This window comes from Megascapheus bottae, chromosome 5 (genome assembly GCF_031878675.1).
Source record: "Megascapheus bottae isolate mThoBot1 chromosome 5, mThoBot2.hap1, whole genome shotgun sequence".
Classification (NCBI taxonomy): domain Eukaryota; kingdom Metazoa; phylum Chordata; class Mammalia; order Rodentia; family Geomyidae; genus Megascapheus; species Megascapheus bottae.
In genome coordinates this window covers 51,286,995-51,309,920 of record NC_143513.1, presented here as the reverse complement: position 1 = coordinate 51,309,920, position 22,926 = coordinate 51,286,995, and the positions used below count along the sequence as shown (strand labels likewise).

Below are 22,926 nucleotides of genomic sequence, written 5' to 3'. Positions count from 1 at the left end.
GTATTTTAAAAGATAGTGTTAAAATAGAATGTTTTTCCTTTTTTTTTTTTGACAGTACTAGGGTTTGAAATCAGGGCCTTTAGCATGTGCTCACCAGCTAAGGACTCCACTTCTGAACCATACTTCCTGCTCTTTTTACTCACATTATTTTTCAAATAGGATATCATTTTATTCCCAAGATCACCTAAACTAAATTTTTTCTCCTTGTATGGCTGGGATGGAAAGCTCATTGCCTGAGATGATTTGATTATAATCACAGACATGGCCTTGAACTTGGATAAAATATAAAATTCTTTTTTTTTTTTGCCAGTCCTGGGGCTGTAACTCAGTGTCTGGCATTGTCCTTGGACTCTTTGTTCAAGGCTAGTGCTCTGCCATTTCAGCCAGAGCATCACTTGTGGCATTTTCTGTGTATGTTATACTGAAGAATTCAACCCAGTGCACGCTAAAGGAACATTCTACCACTAGGCTATGCTCCCAGCCCAAGACTCTTCTCTTTTGTTCTTTTTTTCTTCCTTTTTTCCTCTCCCCATCTCCTCTCCTCTCCTCCCTCTTTCTTTCCATCCTTCCTTCTTTCCTTCCTTCCTTCTTTTCTCCTTCCTCTCTCTTTGTCTCTGTCTCTGTCTGTCTGTCTCTCTGTCTCTGTCTCTGTTTTTCTCTCTCTCTCTTTCTCTCTCTTTCTTTGTGGTGATGGTAGTAGAGCCTAAACTCTGATCTAGGCTCTTTCCCCTTGCTTTTTGTTCAAGGTTGGCACTCTATTACTTGAGCCACAGCTCCATTCTGATCTTTTTGTTACTTAATTGAAGATAGGAATTTCATGGACTTTTCTGCTTGTGTTGGCTTCCGATTAAGATCCTCAGATCTCAGCCTCATGAGTAGCTAGGACTACAAGTATGACCTACAGGTACCTAGCAGGAATCCTTTGAAAAGTAAAGAAAAAAGTTAACTGATGGATGCTTCTTTATACTGTACATATTAACAAGTTATAATAAAAAAACTTTCATCCAAAATTTCTTCATCTTTTCCATAAATAACATTTCTCTATTTAATAGTTATTTTTGATGTTTCAGATTTCAGTATTTATTCACTTAAACATTAAAATGTAATCAGTAAAATGCTAATCTATATATAGTGTCACAAACAAATGTCTCATTAAGCCAACATCTCCTCCATTTAGTTCTTTGAAAACTCTACTGGTTTTCATCTTCTTTCTAATGCAATTGTTGTTCACTTTTACTTTTGTGAGATTAAATGTCCCTCAATCTAAAATGCATGGTCTGAAACTCATGGTGCAGGCTCCTTGAGTCTAAGGAAAGGGGGGAGGGTAGTTTTAGCAGTAAATGTAACATCCACAATGGTTAATGGCTTCCATGTACATGAAAATTCCCTGACTGTGCTTCATGCAAATGACACATTATCACAGACAATCACAATATCACAATAAACTTCTTGGCTTGTCATGTTGGTGCATGCCTGTAACCCCAGGTATGCAGAGGCACACATAGGAGAATCACAGTCTGAGGCTGGCCCCTGTCTGAAAAAATAACAAAATAAAATCTGGGCTGCAAATGTGGTTCAAGTAGTAAAATCCAGTAAGCCCAAAGCCCTGAATTCAGACCCCAGTACCACTAAAAATAATAATGAGACTCAAATAAAATGGCAATAAGACATTTTTACAATTATATAAAGTGAAAATGTTTCAATATTTATTGCATTTCCATGATCTTAAGCGAAAATAGAAAAAGCAAAAGCTTTCATTTTAGACATATCTAGGTATGTATCCCAATATAAATAATGAAACATTAACTTACTACTCATCTTTATTTTCTTTTATGTATTATATTCTTTCCCCCAAATGATAAATACTTGAGAACTTCAGGATAATTATTTTTTATCATATGTAAATAAAACGCCTACAAAACCCTGAACTCTAAAAGTGATATATGGCTCCATAAATAAGTAATTAAATCCAGATGCTGAAGATAAAAGCACAATGAATGCACAGTTATGGGTCATGAGTAGCAGCGTGTATGATCCAGAACACATTTAAGATTTAATGTGAGTGAAAGCAAAGAACAAACATAAATCATTAGAAATCGCTTCACATTGAATCAAATTCTCTCCTACAGTAACACTTCCTATATAACATCTGTCAGTAGTAGGCTGGCTGGGCAAAGGTAGGAAGAGTATCTAACAACTTAATCTTCTAATTTTTTTACATTTGTTACCATGTCTTTGTAATATTGTCTATACTTTAGGCAAACAGCTTTCAGCTTTTATATAGAGAGAAAATATTTGTGTACCTCAACATCTTGTTCAGTTTTTTTTTAAATAGCTTTAAATGTCTAAGTGGTTTTATTACATTAGAGATAAAACATTAAACAAATGATAGGATGGTATGCCATTAATCCATTCATCTTGTCTACCTATCTATCTATGCATCTATCTAACTAGTAGTTATCTGTTACTACTGTGAAGAGTAGCCTCTGACATAGATTCAAATGATTCCCTACTTCGGAAAGTCAGGTCTAATGTAATTCATTCTGTTAAGTAGCAGCTGAGTGTGAGGATCAAATAAAATACAGTAGTATTAAGAGGACATCAAGTAGATCACAGAAAGCATAAGAATAAATATGTGATGTCTCAGGTCACTGAAAATTATATTTATACATATATAATATGTATATACTGAATTAACCATAAAGGGATTAAACTATGCAAATATTGCACTTTGATCAAATTACCCTTCATTACTTTCCCTTCTTCCCTAGTTTTAAGTTTCAATAAGTTTCATTGTTCTATCTGTGTGTGTGTGTGTGTGTGTGTGTGTGTTTGTGGTAATTATACAAGAGACTTTCAAGAAGTACATTTATGCAAATAATGTTTCTTGATCATAATTACCCTCGCTGCCATTTTTCCAATCTCTTTTTCCTCATCCTAACCAGTCTTATCAAGTTGCCATATTTTCTCTTTTCAAAACTGTGTGCTTAATTATTTTTATTCATTCTTCCAATTTCAGTTCTTTATATATTCTGAATATTAAATCTTTGTCTGATGAGTAAATTTTTTCTGTCATTCTATAGACTGCCTCTTCATTTTGGTAATTGTTTGATGTGTGGAAATTCTATGTGTGGAAAGTTTTCAGCTGGATGCAATTCCGTTTGTTAATTTTTGCTTTTACTCCCAAAACTCTTGAAATTGTCATTACCCATGCCTATATCTGCCAATATTTTTCCTACATTCTCCACCATAATTTCAAAATTTAAAATTTTATCCTAAGTCTTTGATATATATGTTGAACTGATTTTTTATACAGGGTGACAGACAGGCGTCCAGTTTCAGTCTTATATATGTGGAGCTCTAATTTTCCTAAAACCATTTGTTTTGAGGCTCTTTTCACCAATGCATGTTTTTTGCTTCTTTGTCAAAAATCAGATAGCTGTAGTTATACAATTGAGTTTCTAGACCTTAAACTCTTAGCTTTAATACACATATGTATTTGTCAAGTTAATAAGTGGGGTTTTTTGAGGTGCTGGTGTTTGAACTCAGGTACTCACTAGACAGGCTTTGTACAAGTCATTAAATTGTGATGCATCTCTAGGAAAACTAATTGTGTCAGATATATAAAGGTAACACACACACACACACAAAGCCCAGTGATGATGACTCACGCTAATGGTTCATGCCTGTAATCCTAGCTACTCAGGAGGCTGAGATCTAAGGATCACGTGGATCAAAGCCAGAGCAAGCACTAAAATCCATGAGAGTCTTACCTCCAATTAACCACCCGAAAACCTGAAGTAGCACTGTGGCTCAAGGGGTAAAGCTGTAGCCTTGAGCTGAAGAACTCAGAGACAGCGCCAAGACCAGAGTTCAAGCCCCATGACCCCCCCAAAAAAATCCCACTAAGACTCTTATCTCTAATAAGTTATTCAAAAAGCCAGAAGTGGTAGAGTGCTATCCCTGAGTACAAAGAGACTCAGGAACAGTACCCAGGCCCTGAGTTCAAGCCCCAGGATGGGAAACAACAACTATAATAACCTCAAGCCAAACAGAAAAAGTCCTGCTAGGAGGCCCTGAATTAGATCCCTAGGACTAACCCTGTATCCACTACTTACCCCAATCTACAGTACACTGCATTCACAAGCCAATAATATAGTTGCTTATGATGATTGCCATTATCATTCAACATGCATACTGCATGTGCTCTCCCTTGATATCAGAAGACTGGTTTATGCCAGCAGTACCATAGATGCACGCGCCATGTATGGTGCACTGCCTTTATGGTGGCTTCAGTATCATTAGGCAACAGAAATGTTTAAGCTCCCTTTTATGATCTTATACTGTTGTATATGCAAATCCACCAAAACTTCATTTGGTGCTGATAAATTATCATAGATAATAAACAGATACAAATAAACAAACAAAAAGCAAGAAAAAACAAAAAAGAAAAAGTCCTGCTAATGGATATGGACTTATGGACTCAAGAAAACATTTGATTCCTAAAACTTATGTTGAACATCCTTGTTCACGTAAGGAAAAGATCCAGGTGCAGAGAGTTCTTTCTTTCTGGCAAGCATTCAGTAACTGTAAAATGTTTTAAACTAGAAATACCTAACACCATAAAAATCCTCAGATTGTTAAGGGATATAGTTTGATTACATGTGCTTTGTTAAACAGAATGTTCTCTTCCCCATCTCCAACCCTATTAGAGTAATTAATTAATATGAAGCATTTAAACTTAGCTATGACTATTCAATTTAAAATGAAATTTCATTGAGTTCTGAAATACAGATGTACAAATATATATCCATATAGATATATAAATATATATCTTGACAAAATTGACCACGTTCGATAATCTGACTTTATTCCTTTGGTCAGTTGTGGGCTTAAAGTCAGGGCCTAGTTGCTGTCCCTGAGCTCTACCCCTTTGAACCATAGTGCCACTTACAATTTTCTAGTGGTTAATTGGAGATAAGAGTCTTACAGACTTTTCTGCCCAGGCTGGCTTTGAACAGCAGTCCTCCCATCTCAGCCTCCTAGATAGCTAGATGAAAGGCATAAACCACCTGTGACCTCTGGTGAGTTTTGATAATGATGCATAAGGTTGTGTAACCAATACTATAACAATCAAATAAAACACTTGACATCCAGGTAATTCCCTCTCTCCATGTGTGGTTCTGACCAAACACAGATCTTTCTGTCACTAGAGTTTTGCATTCTTCTAGAATATTATACAAATGAAATAAAGCAGCTTTATGTTGCTTTTGTGTTTCACCTCTTTTACTCAGGATAATGATTTTTGAGCACCATTCATGGACTTCAGTGCAACAGTCTTGAGAAGTGTTTCATTGGAAGGGATGCAATACAATCTGCATATACAAAGACCATTTAAGGAACACTGGAGTTATTACTAGTTTCCTGATATTATGTATAAAGCATCTATGAACATACAATTAAGAATCTTTGTATAGATGAATTTTTTATTACTGTTGAGTAAATGGCTAGTAGAATCACTGCCAGTATGACAAATGTCTGTTTGACTTTGTAAGAACTTGTCATATTGTAGAGAAAAGTGACTGTGCTATTTTGTATTCCCATTTGTAAAGGAAAAGGTTAAAGTTGTTCTGCATTGCTTGATAATACCTAAAAGTATTAGTCTTAACTTTTATCCATTCCAGTACTTATATAGTAGTACTTTAATGTGGACTTAATTTACTTTCCCTTAATGTTTACTCATGATGAGTAGCATTTCATGTGCTCAGCCATACACATTCTCTGGTGAACTGTTTGAGTGATTTTCACATTTTTAACAGCAGCAAATTAAAACCATATTATTCCTCCAGCGCTGTTCTTTCTGCTAAGAAGTGTTTTTGCTATACGGGGTCTTTTATTATTCCATATGAATTTTTGGATTGCCTCTTCTATTTCTTTAAAGAATGACATTGGGATGTTGATGGGTATTGCATTGAATTTGTAGATAGCTCTTGGCAAGATTGTCATTTTCACAATGTTGATTCTTCCAATCCAGGAGCATGGGAGGTTTTTCCATTTCCTTAGTTCTGCTTTAATTTCCTTTTTTAGGGTTTTAAAGTTTTCATCAAAAAGGTCCTTTACATTCTTAGTTAAGCTAATTCCTAGGTACTTTATTTTCTTTGAGGCTATTGTGAAAGGAGTTTCTTTCCTAATTATTGCCTCGTTCCTCTCACTGTTGGCGTAGAGGAAGGCAGTTGAGATGTCCCTCAGTTGATGAGTGGATCAACAAGTTGTGGTATTTGTACACAATGGAATTCTATGTTGCTGTCAGAAAGAATGACATCGCCCCATTTGTTAGGAAATGGAAAGACTTAGAAAAAATCATATTAAGTGAAGTAAGCCAGACTCAAAGGAACGTAGGCTCAATGGTTTCCCTCATTCGTCATAATCAGTAGAAACCTTGGGCTCTCCTAGCAGAGATTTGCAATAGAGCAAAATCTTGATACATAAGGCCATATAATGTGAAGCTAATTGAAAGGACCTCCAGGATATTGAAACAAAAGCCATATAACAAATGATTGTAGTCCTTATTGTACTATGTTGTCTCTCATCTCCTTTGCTGTCCCTTGGTTATCTCATATTGGTATAGTATCTCACTTTGTTATCTGATATATTGAATTTATTTGTATTTGGATATTTGAAATTTGATAGGGAAGGGGGGAAAACCAAGACGGGTGGGGGGTGTGGGGGGGGGGAGGGAAATGGGTACCAAGACATGTGAAAGGGTATCAATGTATGTGAATTAATGCACCTTCTATCTGGCAAATATCATGTAACCCTTTTACTAATTACAATAAAAAAAATTTAAAAAAAAACATATTATTAAGCTACTTTAATAATAACTATTGAATTAAGAGTCATATAGATCTTTGATAAAGAAGAGACTTGTTTCATAAATATCCATTCTGTGACTTCTTTTTTATATTTACTTAAGGGCATTTTAATCTTAAACAAGTATTTAAATCTTCCACTAAATTATTATGTTGCCTATGTAAATAATATTGTAATTTGTGGAGGTCTACATTGCAACTCTATTCTGTTCTTAATCACAATCACTACCTTAATGCCTAAATCAGACTGCCTTGATAGGTTGGGTTTCAGTCAGTAAAAGTCCTCTAAATTTCTCTTCTTCAAGTAAAGTTACTTCTACAAAGCAATCCCCTGGCATTTTCTCTGGGGTTATATTTATTGGGCAGTTTGACATGGAAAGAGCTAAAATCGTAACAATTGATTCTGATATATGACAAATGACTATTTCTTCACCTGTTTATGCTATCTTTATTTTCTCTCCATTGTGCTTTGTTGTTTTAAGTACAAAAAAATCTACATGGAAATGATAAAAGTGAGTATTTTTGATGCTAGTGGTAGAAGGCATTTAATGTTTAACCACTAAGCATGGCATTAGTTTCTGTTTTATTTAGAAGCTATTCACAATATGAATAGCTCAGTTGGGTTATTGGCAACATATCTCAGGCTTCTTTCTGGCTTTTGTATGCAAAATTAAGCCACAATTAATTTGGGGCTGTGTTGTTTTATATTTGAGATTTCTTCCTTTAGTTTACTGTCTTCTTTCAAATTTCTCCATTTTTAGTTTCAGCCCTCTGACAGGAAAGTTTCTGGGTTAAGTTGTCTCATCAATTCATTAGTCTTATTTTTCTTACTTCTATGTTACTAAACAGAAAAAGGTTGCTAAAATTTCACAAATGCTTTCATTTTTCTCCTTGAAGTCTCACCAGCCTCCCTCAGAGTCCATTCCTAAAGTTGCTTCCATGTTTTCAGTATTTCCTTATAGATGCACTTAAAACCAGATACACAAATTAACATTGTATTTATTGATACCAACTGCCTCCAAATTTATAAGCACTCTTTTTCTCTTGTAGCTTCCATCTAATTCAACAGTTCCTTGGCAGGTTTCATTGGCAGTTTAGGCTGGGTGCTTCTTATGAAATGCAACCCAATGTTAGCAGGGATTGCAATCTTCTAAATACATGATTGAGGGTGGTGCCTCCTCCATCTGTCTGGTGAGTTGGTGTTGGTTGTTGGTTAAACTAAATTTTAATTTCTTCTAGGAATTATGTTCAATCTCCAGAGGATATTTGGAAGGCTTTCCAACATTGCAGCTTCAATAGTGGAGAAATCCATTGAAGACCAACTGATAAAAGCCACAATGCCTTTTCTACCTAAGCCTTAAAAGTCCTAGATCATTACTTCCATATTATTTTAGTCATCATCCAGCCTCAATGGGAAACCATATGGTAATGGTCTCAAAATAAAGAGCAAATACCAGCACAGAACAACATTAGACAAATGATATGTGAAAATCATGCTTAGATGATAGAAACTGGGAGGTTAGCCGACATAAGTAGCATAATATGAGAAGCCGTTGATTTATGAAATTGAGTCATGCTTGGTATGAAAAAACTGGCCACCTGTGTACTTACATGACTGAGGAAAACCACTGAAGGAAATCCCAGAATGAGTCTGAATGCCTGAGACACATGAATGCCAATGTCTAAGAGCAGAGAGTTTGGCCTAGTGGTAGAGTGCTTGCCTTGCATGCATGAAGACCCGGGTTTGATTCCTTGGTACCACATACATAGAAAAAAGCCAGAAGTGGTGCTGAGGCTCAAGTGGTAGAGCTCTAGCCTTGAGAAAGTCCAAGGACAGTGCTCAGGCCCTGAGCTCAAGCACAGGACTGGCAAAAAAAAAGGCCATGTGGATATCAAAATTTTAGCTTAAATGAATAAGAAAACAAGACATATGTCTTTTCCAAAGATAAAAACAGAAAAACCTGTAGCCTCAAGTTCAAAGCTATATGCATAATGAATAATGCCAAAGGGGGTCACTAGGTGATATGAAGACAACTTCATAAAGAGCAAAGGAGATGTAATAGGTTCTTCAAGACAGGTCTATTGTAAACAAATTAGTGTAAAAAAAAAGCAAAGAGAAAGACACATAAACAGTAATATAGAAGTCGTGTCTGGAGGATGATGAGTGTTTAGTACTATATATTCAAATAAAATATTGAAATAAAAGATACTGAAATAAAAGATATTCAACACCAAGCTGAAACCATCTGTTCTACACAGAAGGGGGACTGGGAAAATTTCTAAAGAGGAGATAAATATAATAGATGGAGAATTATTCTTTCTATGCCTCTAGTAACATTTTTTTTAAATTAGAGACATTGACAAGACAATATGTTGGAAATGAACTTTACAACTTGGGAGGGGTTGAAGAGAGGGAAAGTAGGAGAAAAACATTGGCAATGGTAACAATAGTAAAGAAACAATGCACTCACTACCTTAGGAATGTAACTGTAACCCCTCCATCCATTACCCTGAGAATAAAATAAAAAATTTTAAAGGGCCAATGCCTTTTAACATAATGACCCTTCATATTTCTGGAAATTGCTATTATTCTCCTCTATTAAAGGTAATATTAAGAAAAATTTTAAAAAGAAAGGTGAGGGGCCAGGAGTTTGGTCTAGTGGTTAAAGTGCCTGCCTAGCATGCACGAAGACCCGGGTTCGATTCCTTGGTACCACATACATAGAAAAAAGCCAGAAGTGGTGCTGTGGCTCAAATGGTAGAGCTCTAGCCTTGAGAAAGTCCAAGGACAGTGCTCAAGCCCTGAGCTCAAGCCCAGGACTGGCAAAAAAAAAAAAAGAAAGGTGAAACCAGTGAAGAAGCCATTTACAGGGCCAGGAGTTTGGCCTAGTGGTAGAGTGCTTGCCTAGCATGCCTGGAACCTTCCACTATATAGCTTTCATATACATAGAAAGAAACATGGAAGTGGTGCTGAGGCTCAAGTGGTAAAGCTCTGGTCTTGAAAAAAGTCCAAGAACAGTGCTCAGGCCCTGAACTCAAGCCCTGGACTGGCCAAAAGAAATCCATTTACAATTTGATCATTTCTTCAAATGAAACGAATTTATTGTGATCCAAAGTAAGAAGAGAAAGAAAGGAATAGCTATGGTTCAATACAAATTTACAAACTTTTTCCAACTGAGAAATATTCTTACAGCTTGAACGTGTATCTTTTCCAATTTATCTTAGACGGCCAGCTACAAGACAAGTCCTGACAGGACTCACAGATGTTCTCAAGAACACTTGGAGATTTTCAGAACAAGGATGTTTACTAAGGAGCCCACCCACACAGTTCTTAGAGATCATCACATTTTTATTGTGCACTTTCCCAGTATTTTATCTACATTTCTCAGTATTGGGGATATTCTTGAATCATCAACAAACTGTCTACATATAAAAGTTGTTTATGTTGTATTCCTCAAAAACCCCTTTCAGCATGAAGTACTGCTTTCCTACAGAACAAGGCTCAAACTCAACAACATCTACAATACTCAAGTGCAGCCCACTCTATGTCAATGTTAACTCATTTGTATTTTTCTGAAGATTTAAGAGCTTCGTCTGGATGATGAAAACACTAAATCACCTTTCAAAATTACTCATGCCAAACAATGTCTCCTTAATGTGTTTTCTTCAGAGGATCTTGGTAAAATATAAGATATAAGCAGTGATTTTAAAAAAAAGTAATAACTTTTAACTCAAGAAAATGAATTCAGATCTTGACCATGATTGGTGCTTGATGGCCTGCTCATTCATTTTCGACAATATAACCACAGGTACTGAAAAGAACAAATCTTATAATCTATTAAGTTGGAAAAGTTTTTCATCAAAGATTAATCCAGTGGGATTTTTAAAAAATAGACATGTAGATTAAAAAACAGACTTATAGTCTCAAATAATCTAGCTTACTTGTCTAAATAATACAAATCACTGAATATATAATTTGCATAATCATTTCAAACCTAATTTATTACAAAAGGATTTTGTTAAAATGATTGGAGATGTAAATAAGTATTTTGTTCAGACCTTTATCTGGAAATTCTATCTTTCTGGCATTGCTTTCTAGGGTAGTGATAAGGCTCATATTGTTTCACATGAATTTAGTATTTAAAGAAAAAATTTCATTGTAATTATGTATATTTCAGCCAAATATATTTACCTGACATTGCCTTTGGTGTTTCGAAGAACTGTTGCGGCAAAATTCTGTGTGACACCCACCAAACTGATTCCATCCACTTCCACAATCTGGTCATTGACTTGTATTCTTTAGGAAGAGGAAATAAAACCATAACTAATGTATCTGATTATACAATACCCTTCCCCCAAAATGAATTAAAATATTAATCTTTGCTGATCCCAAGTTTACCTTTATTTACAATAATAAAATTCAGGATGAAAGTCACATGTTAGATAACTTTATGAACATATTTTACAAGAAGTAAAGTAATGCTAGATGGAAAGATTCAATTTAACACTCACCCATATTTATAACACTTTTTGTCCTTGGTTAATCAAAACGTAACAAACAGATCCAGCTGAAATACCCTTTCAGCCTAATACTAATGTCGTCATCTCAGGTCTTTGCCCAAAGGAATAATGTCATGAGGAATTGGATGCAATTTCCCTGACTCAAGTTGTATATGAAATGCTTATGTCTATGTACATACTAATAGATACACGAAGATGTATTTGTAGGTATTTACTCATGTTTCTGATATATGTTCTGCATTAATATTAATGTACCATATATTTGTACATAGGTCTTATATATATACTATTTACTATTCCTCACAATTAAACATTTCAACAAAGAAAAACTGTAGTGGAAAATTAAAATAATTAACACTTATGTACTCAACATTAAACTTTTCAAATCTTGGAAGTGTGCAATATTTGAATACAACTTTTCTGTCTCTACTAGCAGGTGAAGGGTTTGAAAGGAAAACTCCTGGCTTTGTGATCCTAAGGTTTCTGTTCATTTATAGGTTGCTTTTTTTTAATGAATTCATGGAAGCATTCATTAAGCACTTTAAAATTTTTTATCAAAATAAATAACAAGTAGCATAGATTTTATAAACAAGTTTGAATTCATCTGAAAGAAATGTATTAAATTAATAACTGAAAATTTACTACTACTATTATGGAACTCACTGAAGAGGTTAAAACATTTACTTCCTTGACTACATTTAAAAGAAGACAGACTTAAATTACTTTTTTTTTTTTTTTTGCCAGTCCTGGGCTTGAGCACTGTCCTTGGACTTTCTCAAGGCTAGAGCTGTACACTTGAGCCTCAGCACCACTTCTGGCTTTTTTCTATGTATGTGGTACCGAGGAATAGAACCTGGGTCTTCATGCATGCTAGGCAAGCACTCTACCACTAGGCCAAACTCCCAGCCCAAAACTTTTTTTTTTTTTTTTTTTTTGTGAGTTGTGGGGCTTGAACTCTGGGCTGTCTTAAATTACTTTTAAACACAATATTCATATTCTACTTTCTTTTTTTTTTTTTTAGAATCGGAGGCTTGTATTTGCCCTCAGGTATGTTAGGAAAGCATTCTACTACTAGAGCCTCACTTTCAGCCCTTTCGTTTGTATTCTGAACAGGGAAACAATGTTCAGCTGCTACCTTAACCAAGGCTAGTTTAGAACTCACTACCCTACTTCCAACCTTCCTTGTAGCTGAAGTTACACTTGTGTGTCACCACATTCTACAGTAGATTGTTTTTTTTAAAGGTGATATATATGCAGCAAGTAGAATATGTAAAGTATTCATTTCAGATCTTCTCTGTGTAAAATATTATATTCTATGCTACAGGAATGCAGAGAAGGTTACTTGACTTAAGATATGGTTCATATGGAAAAGAAAATACAGAAGATATGGCTTACATTTTTAAATTAATTAATTTATTTCATTGTAATGTATAGAGAGGTTACAGTTATATTCACCAAATAATAGGTGCATTACTTCTAGAAGATATAGCTCTCAATTTATATAAATCAATTCAGTACTCCTTGGGAAATATCTATGTTTATCAACATGTGTTTTGAGAACTATTAATAGTTACAGAACTATTAATACTATGGGTCTTAATATAAGCTCACAACTACTGTCAAAATGCTTTATAATGTCTTGATAGTGTGGTTAAGTGAAAAAAGTAAAATCCATTTAAAAGGAAAATCCACTTCATTCAATGTTTTTTTTTTTGAAAGTAAGATAAATTTCTTTGAATTTGGGAGATGTATTTCAGGGTTCACTCTCATTTATATTGCCAATCTTCTGCTTCCAGTTTTAGCCTGACACATTAGAAACCTAATAAGGATTCTGATTAACACTGATTCTATAAATATTTGCATTAAAAACACATGGATCTTGAGATGATGAAGGTTAAAAAAATCAAACTGATGACCTGACACTCCGCAGTGAGGCAAAATCACCAAAGAAGATGAATCCATGCAAACTGCTATCCCTTCTCACCTACAAGCTTAGGTAGCATGGTCTTTGCTTTTTTTTTTTAATCGAATACCTGGAAAGAAACACTGATCTCTATACTTCCCACAATGCATAAGCAGAGTTCCTTGTTTCCCTTTTACCACTGTCATTTTCAAAAAGGTGAGGATTATGATCATTTATTTCAATATCTCTGAAATAAATCCTCCATTGTACCCATTCTCCAACTATATACATACTTGTACCCATTCCCCACTTGAGAGATTCATAAATGGACAGATACATGTTGATAGTGACAGATTTCCTTTCTCCAGTTTCTAACATGTATTAAAGCAGATATTATATCTACAAATCAAAAAGGAATTCAAGTGTTATCATATTTTTCCCATCTGAGAAATACTCTATTCAAACTAGATTTTTAATGTCTTTTGTATATATTACATGATATAGTGTCTGTTCTTCATTTCTTCCACCAAATTGCAGCCATTTGAATCATATTTGTTAAATTTAATCTGTAGCATAGAATGATACAAGAAATTCGATTAGTATTTTTGTTTGAAAAACTATCAAAAGAGGATGGGAGGGTGAAATTGAGGGAAAGCAAAAGAAGAGGTGACACTGTACAAAAGTGAAATATACACATTACCTGAATGGTGAAATGTTAATCTCACTATACAACACTTTAACAATAAAAATAAAATTATATTTTAAAAATCAAAAGATTAAAAAGTACCACTGAAAGAACTTTCCAGGAGAATGTCCTTGGACCTTTAGTCACTTAAGGACAGTGGTTCGTTTACCTGCCATCCCGCTGAGCAGCACCACCTTCTGTTACTGTCTTGACAAATATTCCCAGTTTCTCAAGTCCAGCATCCGCTCCAACACCCATTCCAATAATGCTTATACCAAGACCATCCTCATCTATGAAAAAGATGACATAAGAACTTTCATTTTATACTTATACAGCTGCCTTGCTTAATTGATGAGGTTTATATAAAGTGTTTGCATTTTTGGGACAGATGATATGATTGCCTTGGTCGAATTGTTTACTATGTTGGAGAGTAAATATATAAACTAAGAGTCCCCAAAGGGCTATGAGTGTTGTACCAGTTTTCTGCCATGTTTGGTAATTCATTGAGGTCTAAGAAAACACAATGATTTGATTACTGTATAATCAAGCTGCCCGAAAACAGACTCTCGTTCTAGACACCAGTGGCTCATGCCTGTAATCTTAGCTACTTTGGAGGCTGAGACCTGAGGATCAGAGTTGAAATCAGCCTAGGCAGGAAGGTCTATGAGATTCTAACCTCCATTCAACCACCAGAAAGCCAGAAGTGGCTGAGTGGTAGCCTTGAGCAAAAAAAAATATGCTCAAGAGTAGCACCCAGACCTTGAGTTCAAGCACCAGGTCCAGTACATACACACACACACACACACACATACACACACACACACACACACACACACACACACACACACAAACACTCCAAATAATCTTATGAATTCCTTTAGGCATAAACACATTCGTATACTCATATACATTCATAGTCTTAAATAAACATGACTCATAAAATGTTTGTTTTCTTTCCTTTTTCACTTCTCCTGTTAGCCAGAGAACATGGGGCTGGGGTAGAGCTCAGCAATACAGCACATGTCTGGCACTAGTAATGTCTTGGGCTTCACCCACAAGCATAGCAAGTTAAAAAAGATAACATTTATTCTTGAGTACTTTCCTCCACAACTATACAAATATCTGTACTTACAGTTACAATATGTGCGTATATATGTTATATACATACACTCAAGCACATACATTTACACACATATATGCACATATATTTATTTGGCATGTTTTGTTTCTTACAAAAGTCAAATTAAACCTACAGCTTGCTTACTTTTTAAAATCCAAAGATATATCAATTTATATAGCACAAAGTAATATCTAGTAATAACAAAGTTGCATGTTAGATGATATAACATGTTAAGGTACTTCTCTATGGACAGTTATACATGTCTTCCATTTTATTGGCAATCATAAAATGAGCCACACTGAGAGTTATTTTTAATATTCAATTAGAAATCATGTTATTTTTTCACATTTTCTTTTGTCCTTCATATGTATATACAGTTTGTATATATCTATATTTATATATCTTATATAGTTTAACACAAATGTAATCAGGACATAATATTTTGCATATCACATTTTAGTTAACATTCAAGGTTATTTTCTAGTAGCTTCAATGCCTTTGTAATCATGGTTTGTCAGCAGGATAAAGGAAATAAGATATAGGCTAATCAAGAGTGATAGATTTTTAATGGAAAACAAACTCATATACTCAAGAGAATTCTTGATGCTCTTAAAAGACTTTTCAATCATAACTTTACTAAATATTCATAAATTAGCATTCCTCAGTGGAGGACTGATCTCATTATTGCTTGTCAACAACTTTTACCTTAAGTATAACTTTCGCTCTGAAAACACAAACCTACATCTTTGCTCAAAATGTCATTTGGCAAAAAGGTATTATGCTTTCATATGTGATACATTATCAGCTATATGCTAAAGGAACCTTTATAATGTCTTCTGTGAATTCAAGACACAGGACCTCTCCAGTGAAAGAACTTTAATGCTGTCTAATGCATGAACAGTCATGGGAGACTTTGCTCATTCATTATATTTAGAATGTTTGCCTGCATGTGATTTCACTGAACTGTTTCTCTGGCATAAATATTTTGAACTTCTTCAAGAGACTTTTTTCACTAATAATTGTCTACATTCATTGCAGTTCTGTGGTCCTGCAGCAGCCTAAGTTTCCTTGTTTACTTGGAGGTTATGTGGAAAGAACTTCTTTCCCATTGAAGTTCTCTTGTGTGTATCAAGGTTAGTAGGGAGAATTCTTGTTCATAAGACAGATTAACAATGACTGAGTCTTTCCAGTGTTTACACCCATTTACGTTTAGCTCAAGTGCCACCCCCCCTTTTTTTTTGGTTTCAAAAACAACCATTAGGGCCTGGAGTTTGGCCTGGTAGTAGTGTTTGCCTAGCATGCATGAAGACCCAGATTTGATTCCTCAGTACCACATACATAGAAAAAAAAAGCCAGAAGTGGTGCTTTGGCTGAAGTGGTACAGCTCTAGCCTTGACAAAGCCCAAAGATAGTGGTCAGGACCCGAGTTCAAGCCCCAGGACTGGAAAAAAAGTAACAGGGAAAGAAAACCCAGCCACTATAGACTCTGTCTACAGGGGTTTCTATGTTATATAAAATCTCTGAGGTACCAGTGTTCTGCCTAAATCTTTTGTTACATTCACTTTTCTTATTGGGTTTCTCTTTATTTTCAAGACAACAGTGGGCCATGAGCAAAATGTTCCCATACTCATGACATTCTCACATATGAAATATCTGTACTGCTTTGCCACTGAATTCTTGCAGCTATCCTGTGTGAAAATTACTTGTTGATCTTAAAATCCATTTTCCTTGCCTGGATTCAGACATTAAAAAAAAATCTCTTCTCTTCTTGTTCATAACAATTCCAATTCCTCTAACTGAGGGTGGAGGGGAGGGAGAAACTTTAATCTTCTAAGCTGGAAATTCAAGATTGTGAGAAAAGCAACATTAATTGAAGCTACACTAACTCCCTGCAAAAACAACTGAATGTCAAAACAAGGTATAAAGCAGTTGCTCTTGACACTTCTCTTCTCTGTTCAGAGAAATATGTGTCATCTCCAGCTGACATTCACAACTACACACATGAAGGTCAGACACACATGAAGGTCACTGACTCATAGAGTTAGTTCAGCCATGGAGCTGCGCTGTCAAGATCTCTGCCTTCCTCTGTTTTAGAACTAGGGAAGTAGGCTCCACAACCAGAAAAAGATGGAGAGGACCAATGACGGTGTGTTAGCACTGAAGATGCTGTTGTCCTACTCTAGAGACCAAAGCTTGTTTTCTCTTTCAAAACAAGGAAGCCCATGTTGGTTTAACATTGCCTTTCATAATGAGCTAAGGAGTGTATTCCTAGGGGCATGTACCATTACATGGTCTCTTCTGAAAAATCCCAATTTGTCTTTTGAGTTTGCCCGTGTCTTTTTCAGTAATTTGAAAAGATAATTAGAAGATTACAGATAACAATTTTGTCATCTGTAATGCACAAAATGTGTCACCTATCTATTATTTGTGTTTCACATAATTGCTTTATTAAAAGCATAAGATCCTGGTACATGCTTGTAATTCATGTACTTGGGGGGGCAATACAGAAGGTTTATACATTTGTGTCCAACCTGGACTACTTTGTAAAATCATCTCAAACCATTTTTTTCTTTTTCTTTTCCTTTTTTTTTTTTTTTTAGCCATTCCCATTCACAACTAAATAAGCTATTTCAGGCTCAAGAAAGTTTCAATGTTGTTTTCCAGGTCAAGGAAAAGTTATTGTTACTTGTTGAGTCTCTTCTCCTTCCTTGCCTGTGCTCCTTTGTTCACACAATTCACAGGATTGTTTTCCTTCATGATTTGTTTTGGCCATTTGCCCTCAAGATTAAGAATTCAGTGGAGATGTTTCACAGATTTGATCTTTTAGGTCCCTACTTAGTATCTCAACAAAAAACATTTTCTCTTCAGTTTCCATAATGTATTTATTAGTCTGAAAATCAAGGAAGTTACTGTTGTAACCAGTTCATTTAAGAATGCCTTTTTAAAGTGACACTTAAATATCCACTCATGAATAAGGCTTTTTTTTCTCTTTGGTTATTCAAGTTATGTCATGTCTGCTATGTGTTTTCCTCCAAAACCCTCTCAAGTTGTTACTCTTCTGTTCAGGGAGAGAAACCCAGTCCTGATACATATGTCTTACTTGGTAAAGACCACAGACTCCGATCCACAGGTAAGCATTACTGCAATGACAAACCACCATTCCATGAGGGGAAAATCAGGATCCATCTCCTTTTTTGTTTCAGAGATGGAGAGAAAATAGCCCCAATAGTCAATCTTCTTAGATCCCACTGCCTTTGGCCCCAAACTTTATCATTTTCCTGAAGTACTTCTTGTATGTACCACATACTAAGCCTAAACATGACTTCTTCCTGCCCCTGCCCCAAATAGAACAAAAACAACATAAAGAAGATTGTCTCTAAGCTCTTACCTGTGTCAGTTTTCTCCCCTATACCCCCTCTATATCACTTGCCAGCCAGCTAATGGAGCTGGATTTGAGACAGGATTGGACAGAACCTACCATCTACCCAGAATCCATACTCTGTTCATATTTAAAATAGTGTTCAATCCCAGAAGAAATGTAAAATTTAGAGATGATAATCCATGGATGCTAATGGAGTTGAACACATATGCCACAGCACTCACATACCTTTCTCAAGCTCGACTGGGAAAAGTTCCAGCTTTTCCACACGCTTCTCAAGCTCATACTCAGCAGATGCAGCCACGGGGTCAACTTCTTCATTTCTCCTATCATAGTCTTCATTGGAGTATGTGTTGAAAACCTGCAGTAATAGGCCAAAACAAAATGAGACTACAGGAAAAACTACTTTCTCTACCTAGGTCTCCAAAGCTATGTACCTTTCTAAAATATCAATGTGATGATTTTCTTATAAATAATTATTTTGTCTTTAAATTTAATTGAGTTGTGAATTAACAAAAAAGAAAACAGAATAAGGAAATAGTAACTTATTAATCCAAAAAACGAATAATTTTACCAATTTCAATATTTAAGATATACCAGCCATCACAGGATGCATTATTTGAGCACTGGTATTCATCACCTTTTAGATAATCAAGGTGTAACAGATGAAGTTTAATTTTTTGGTTTTTCCTGATACATGAAGGCAAGGCACATGGAAGCTTCCTAAGCAAATGCCACATTAAACATGCACCAACAAACTGGGACCAAGGACATAGCATGTCAAAATACATCTTAATCATAGCCATTGAAACTTTCTTGTCTATCCTGTCCTGGATTATGCTAGATTTTCTACTCTCTCATCTCTCATTATAGTGACGTATGGATTTAAATTAGATTTTCAATGGGCATTTCTATTAAATTATTATCAAAAGATTGTTCAAATGCTGTTAAACAAATTAGGTCACTAGGAGCTTTCTTACATAAATCATTCAAAAAGCTCAGAGTAAAACAAATATTGGTCTTTAGCTATAGCCATAGGAAGCCTGATTGCCCTTATTTCAGCTGAAATACTTGTTTTATCTGAAATGGAACTGAAGTAGTTACCAAATCACATGCTTTTCTGGCAGAGATGTTAACCCCAGATTCTCAAAAGGCAGAGATAGGAAGATTGTAGTTTGAGAGTAGCTTATGCAGAAAGTTAGCAAGAATCCATTTTCACAAGCAAGTTGCCTGTGAGGCACACCTCTAGTCCTAGTACCTCAACATCAGAGGTAGGAGAGGATGGTTCAAAGCCCTATATTTTTCTACTATGGTGTACCTTATGGAACATCATGGAACCAAAATGCATATCTCCATTCAATGAAGACTGTACTCTTTTTTTTTTTGAACTATGAACTCTGAGCCTGAGCACTGTCCTTGAGCTTTCTCAAATGAAGCACTTGACCACTTAAGCCATAGCACCACTTCCAGCTTTTTCTGGGTATGTGGTACCAAGGAAACAAACCCAGGGCTTCATGCATGCTAGATAAGTCTGTTTCTTGTCTACTTAGGTTAAAGACTAAAGAACCTAATGGAATGGGTTTGAATGGTACTATAATACTGTAAGTACATGGTCAAATTCAGCAGAGTATGAAAATGTGAGCAAGAGAGAAAGACAGTGAGAAACAGAGAAAGAGAGGAGGGAGAGAAAGATAAGGAAAAAGCAGTGTGTGTGTGTGTGTGTGTGTGTGTGTGTGTGCACGCACATGTGTGTGATGTATGTAAAGGAAAGATTCTTTAAATAAATAAACTATGTTTTACTATTTTTATCAGGATGGAAAATACTCTTTAACACAAATCCTCCCAATTAAAACTCTTGAAGGCTCATTTTCAGATATTCCAAAGTTAATCAAAAGAAAAATGACATGGTTATATTATGTATTAAAAATTAAATAATTATTGAGTTATATGTCTGGCATTTATAGTCTTCTTTCATTCTGTACAAGAAAAATGATCTTTTGTATTTGCTAATAATCTAGTAAATTACAAGGGAACTCATAAAAATATCAGTTATAAAAAAGCCAGACTTCAGGCGCCGGGAGTTTGGCCTAGTGGTAGAATGCTTGCCTAGCCGACATGAAGATCCTGGTTCAATTCCTCAGTACCACATTCATAGAAAAAAGCTGGAAGTGGTGCTGAGGCTCAAGTGGTAGAGTTCTAGCTTTGAGAAAGTCCAAGGACAGTGCTCAGGCCCTGAGCAAAAAAAAAAAAAAAAGCTAGACTTCATTATTTTCACATTAAACTACTGTTTACTTAGAACATGCAATAAATTCAATGGAAAAATATTAAAATTAATTATTATCAAAACAATGTTAAAATCAGCATACAAAAGTATGCTTATATTTTAAAAAGTAACAATAAATTAGAAAATATCAAACTTAGTAAATTACTACCTTAGTAAATTGAATACTAAATATATTCAAAGATTTCCTTCTCTATAAACTTGAAAAAGTGTGAAGCAAAATTACTTCCTGAATTGAAATCTTACAGATAGTAAAGAAAGGCTGGGCGTGTAGCTTAGTTGTACAATGTCCACCTAGCATGCACGAAGCCCTAGGTTCAATTCCTCAGAGCCACATATACAGAAAAAAGCCAAAAGTAATACTGTGGCAGATGGTAAAAACATCCAATGCCTTCAATCACTGAAACTTTACCCCATATTATGAATTTCAGTCATAAATTTTAAATTGTACCTCTGTTAATGGAGATAAGTTGTTTGAATAGACATAGTAAGGAATGAAAGAAATCTACTGTATAACAAAACAAACAATAAACTTCATCAATTTAAGCAATGAAGTTTTGGCCTAGGATAGATTTATTTTTAGAACTTATTTTATTTCACTCCCTTTCTGCACAAATTAATCACTGTGATCCATTTAATACATTATACAAAAAGATATCTGAGTATTCCTACTTCATAATAACTAACAAAAATAGAATTCAATGTAAATTCATCCTTAGAGTATGTGGGTGGGTGGGTGGTTCAGGACCACCATTTCCCATGGATACAAAATCTAGAGCTGTTCCAGTCCTTCCTATGAAACTGCCTAGTGTTTGTATATAACCGCCACAACCTTCCCACACACTATAAATCATCTCTGGATAATTATAACAACTATCACCAATATGAATGCTACCTAAGTATTTGCTGTATTACATTGTTTATCTAGTAAAGGTAATGAAAAATACATCTATGTTCAGGCTTTTGCTCTGAATAGCTTCAATCTTTATTTGTTGAATCCATAGACATAGAAACCACAGATATACAAGACTGACAATATATACTGTAAAAAGTTCTAAGGGCAAAACCGGGACATTGTCTAACTAACAAGACTAGAGAGAAATTCACAGATGCTAGGAATTGTAAAAGTTAATGCTAAGTAGTTGAGATTGTAATCTCAGGGCCAGATCCCTTGCCTAGCAAATGTGTTTCCCTTGGTTCAATCCACAGCATCACATAACAAGAAGTTACAAAAATTTTTGTTTAGTCCGGCATGACAGTACACTGGGAATCCTTGCACACAGGATACTAATGCATGAGGATATTGAGTTCAAGGTCATTCTGCCCAACATAGCAAGCCCAAGGTCAGTCTGCCCTACATAGTGAAACTCTGTCTTAAAAAGCCTAAATATTTTCAGACAAGAAAGTGTACCTTGATGGAATCATAAGAAAAAAATCACAATTGTAAGAAAATATTTCTATAAATAGGATGCCTATAATACACAAAGGCTCATTAAACTCTAAGTTAAATTGCATATGTATTGAGATAAAGGAAATCAACAAGTTAACAAAGACATAGAATGTATAGAAAATTCTATAAAATAATCATCTTCATTAACAATTAAGTGCTAGTGACTCACACTTGTAATCCTAGCTATTCAGGGAACTGAGATGTGAGAATGATGAATCAATACCAGCCAGGACAAGAAAAGTCCAGATCAGTCTTCTTTCCAATTAGCCAGCAAAAAACTGGAAGCTGTGGTTCTAATGGTAGAGTGCTAGCCTTGAGAAAGAAGAAAAAAAGGCAAGCCAAAGTGCAAAGCCCTGAGTTCAAACCCTAGTACCAGCACAAAAGAAAGAGACACACAGAGAGAGAAACACACACAGAGAGAAAACAGAAAGGAAAGAAAATAGAGAAGAAAAGCAAAAACTATCAAGGAAATTAAAACAAGGCAATACCATGTAGTATAAGAAAGATTAAAAAAAAAACTTTAAAGTGTAAAATGTAAAAGCAAAGTTTTAAAAAGTGAGGTTGCGGACGGATGAATAGTAGGTCAGAGGGAGAGAACTTTTCTACTAGATGTGAAGCTCGGGGTTGTACCCCAACACTGTTGTTCGCAAAACTTATAACCTGAAAATAGCAATCGTATTTTACATGTAAAGGCCTTTGGTCTATTGTTAACCAAGAA

General features: G+C 35.1%; 1 protein-coding gene across 1 annotated transcript in view; it reads right to left on the bottom strand.

Moving 5' to 3' along the window:
* Window positions 1-22,926, bottom strand: part of Ppp1r9a (protein phosphatase 1 regulatory subunit 9A) — a 268,149-nt gene that overhangs the window by 88,064 nt on the left and 157,159 nt on the right. The window contains 3 exon segments of the mRNA XM_090333138.1: window positions 11,062-11,166; window positions 14,148-14,268; window positions 18,706-18,838. Coding sequence (XP_090189264.1) covers window positions 11,062-11,166; window positions 14,148-14,268; window positions 18,706-18,838 — 359 coding nt within the window.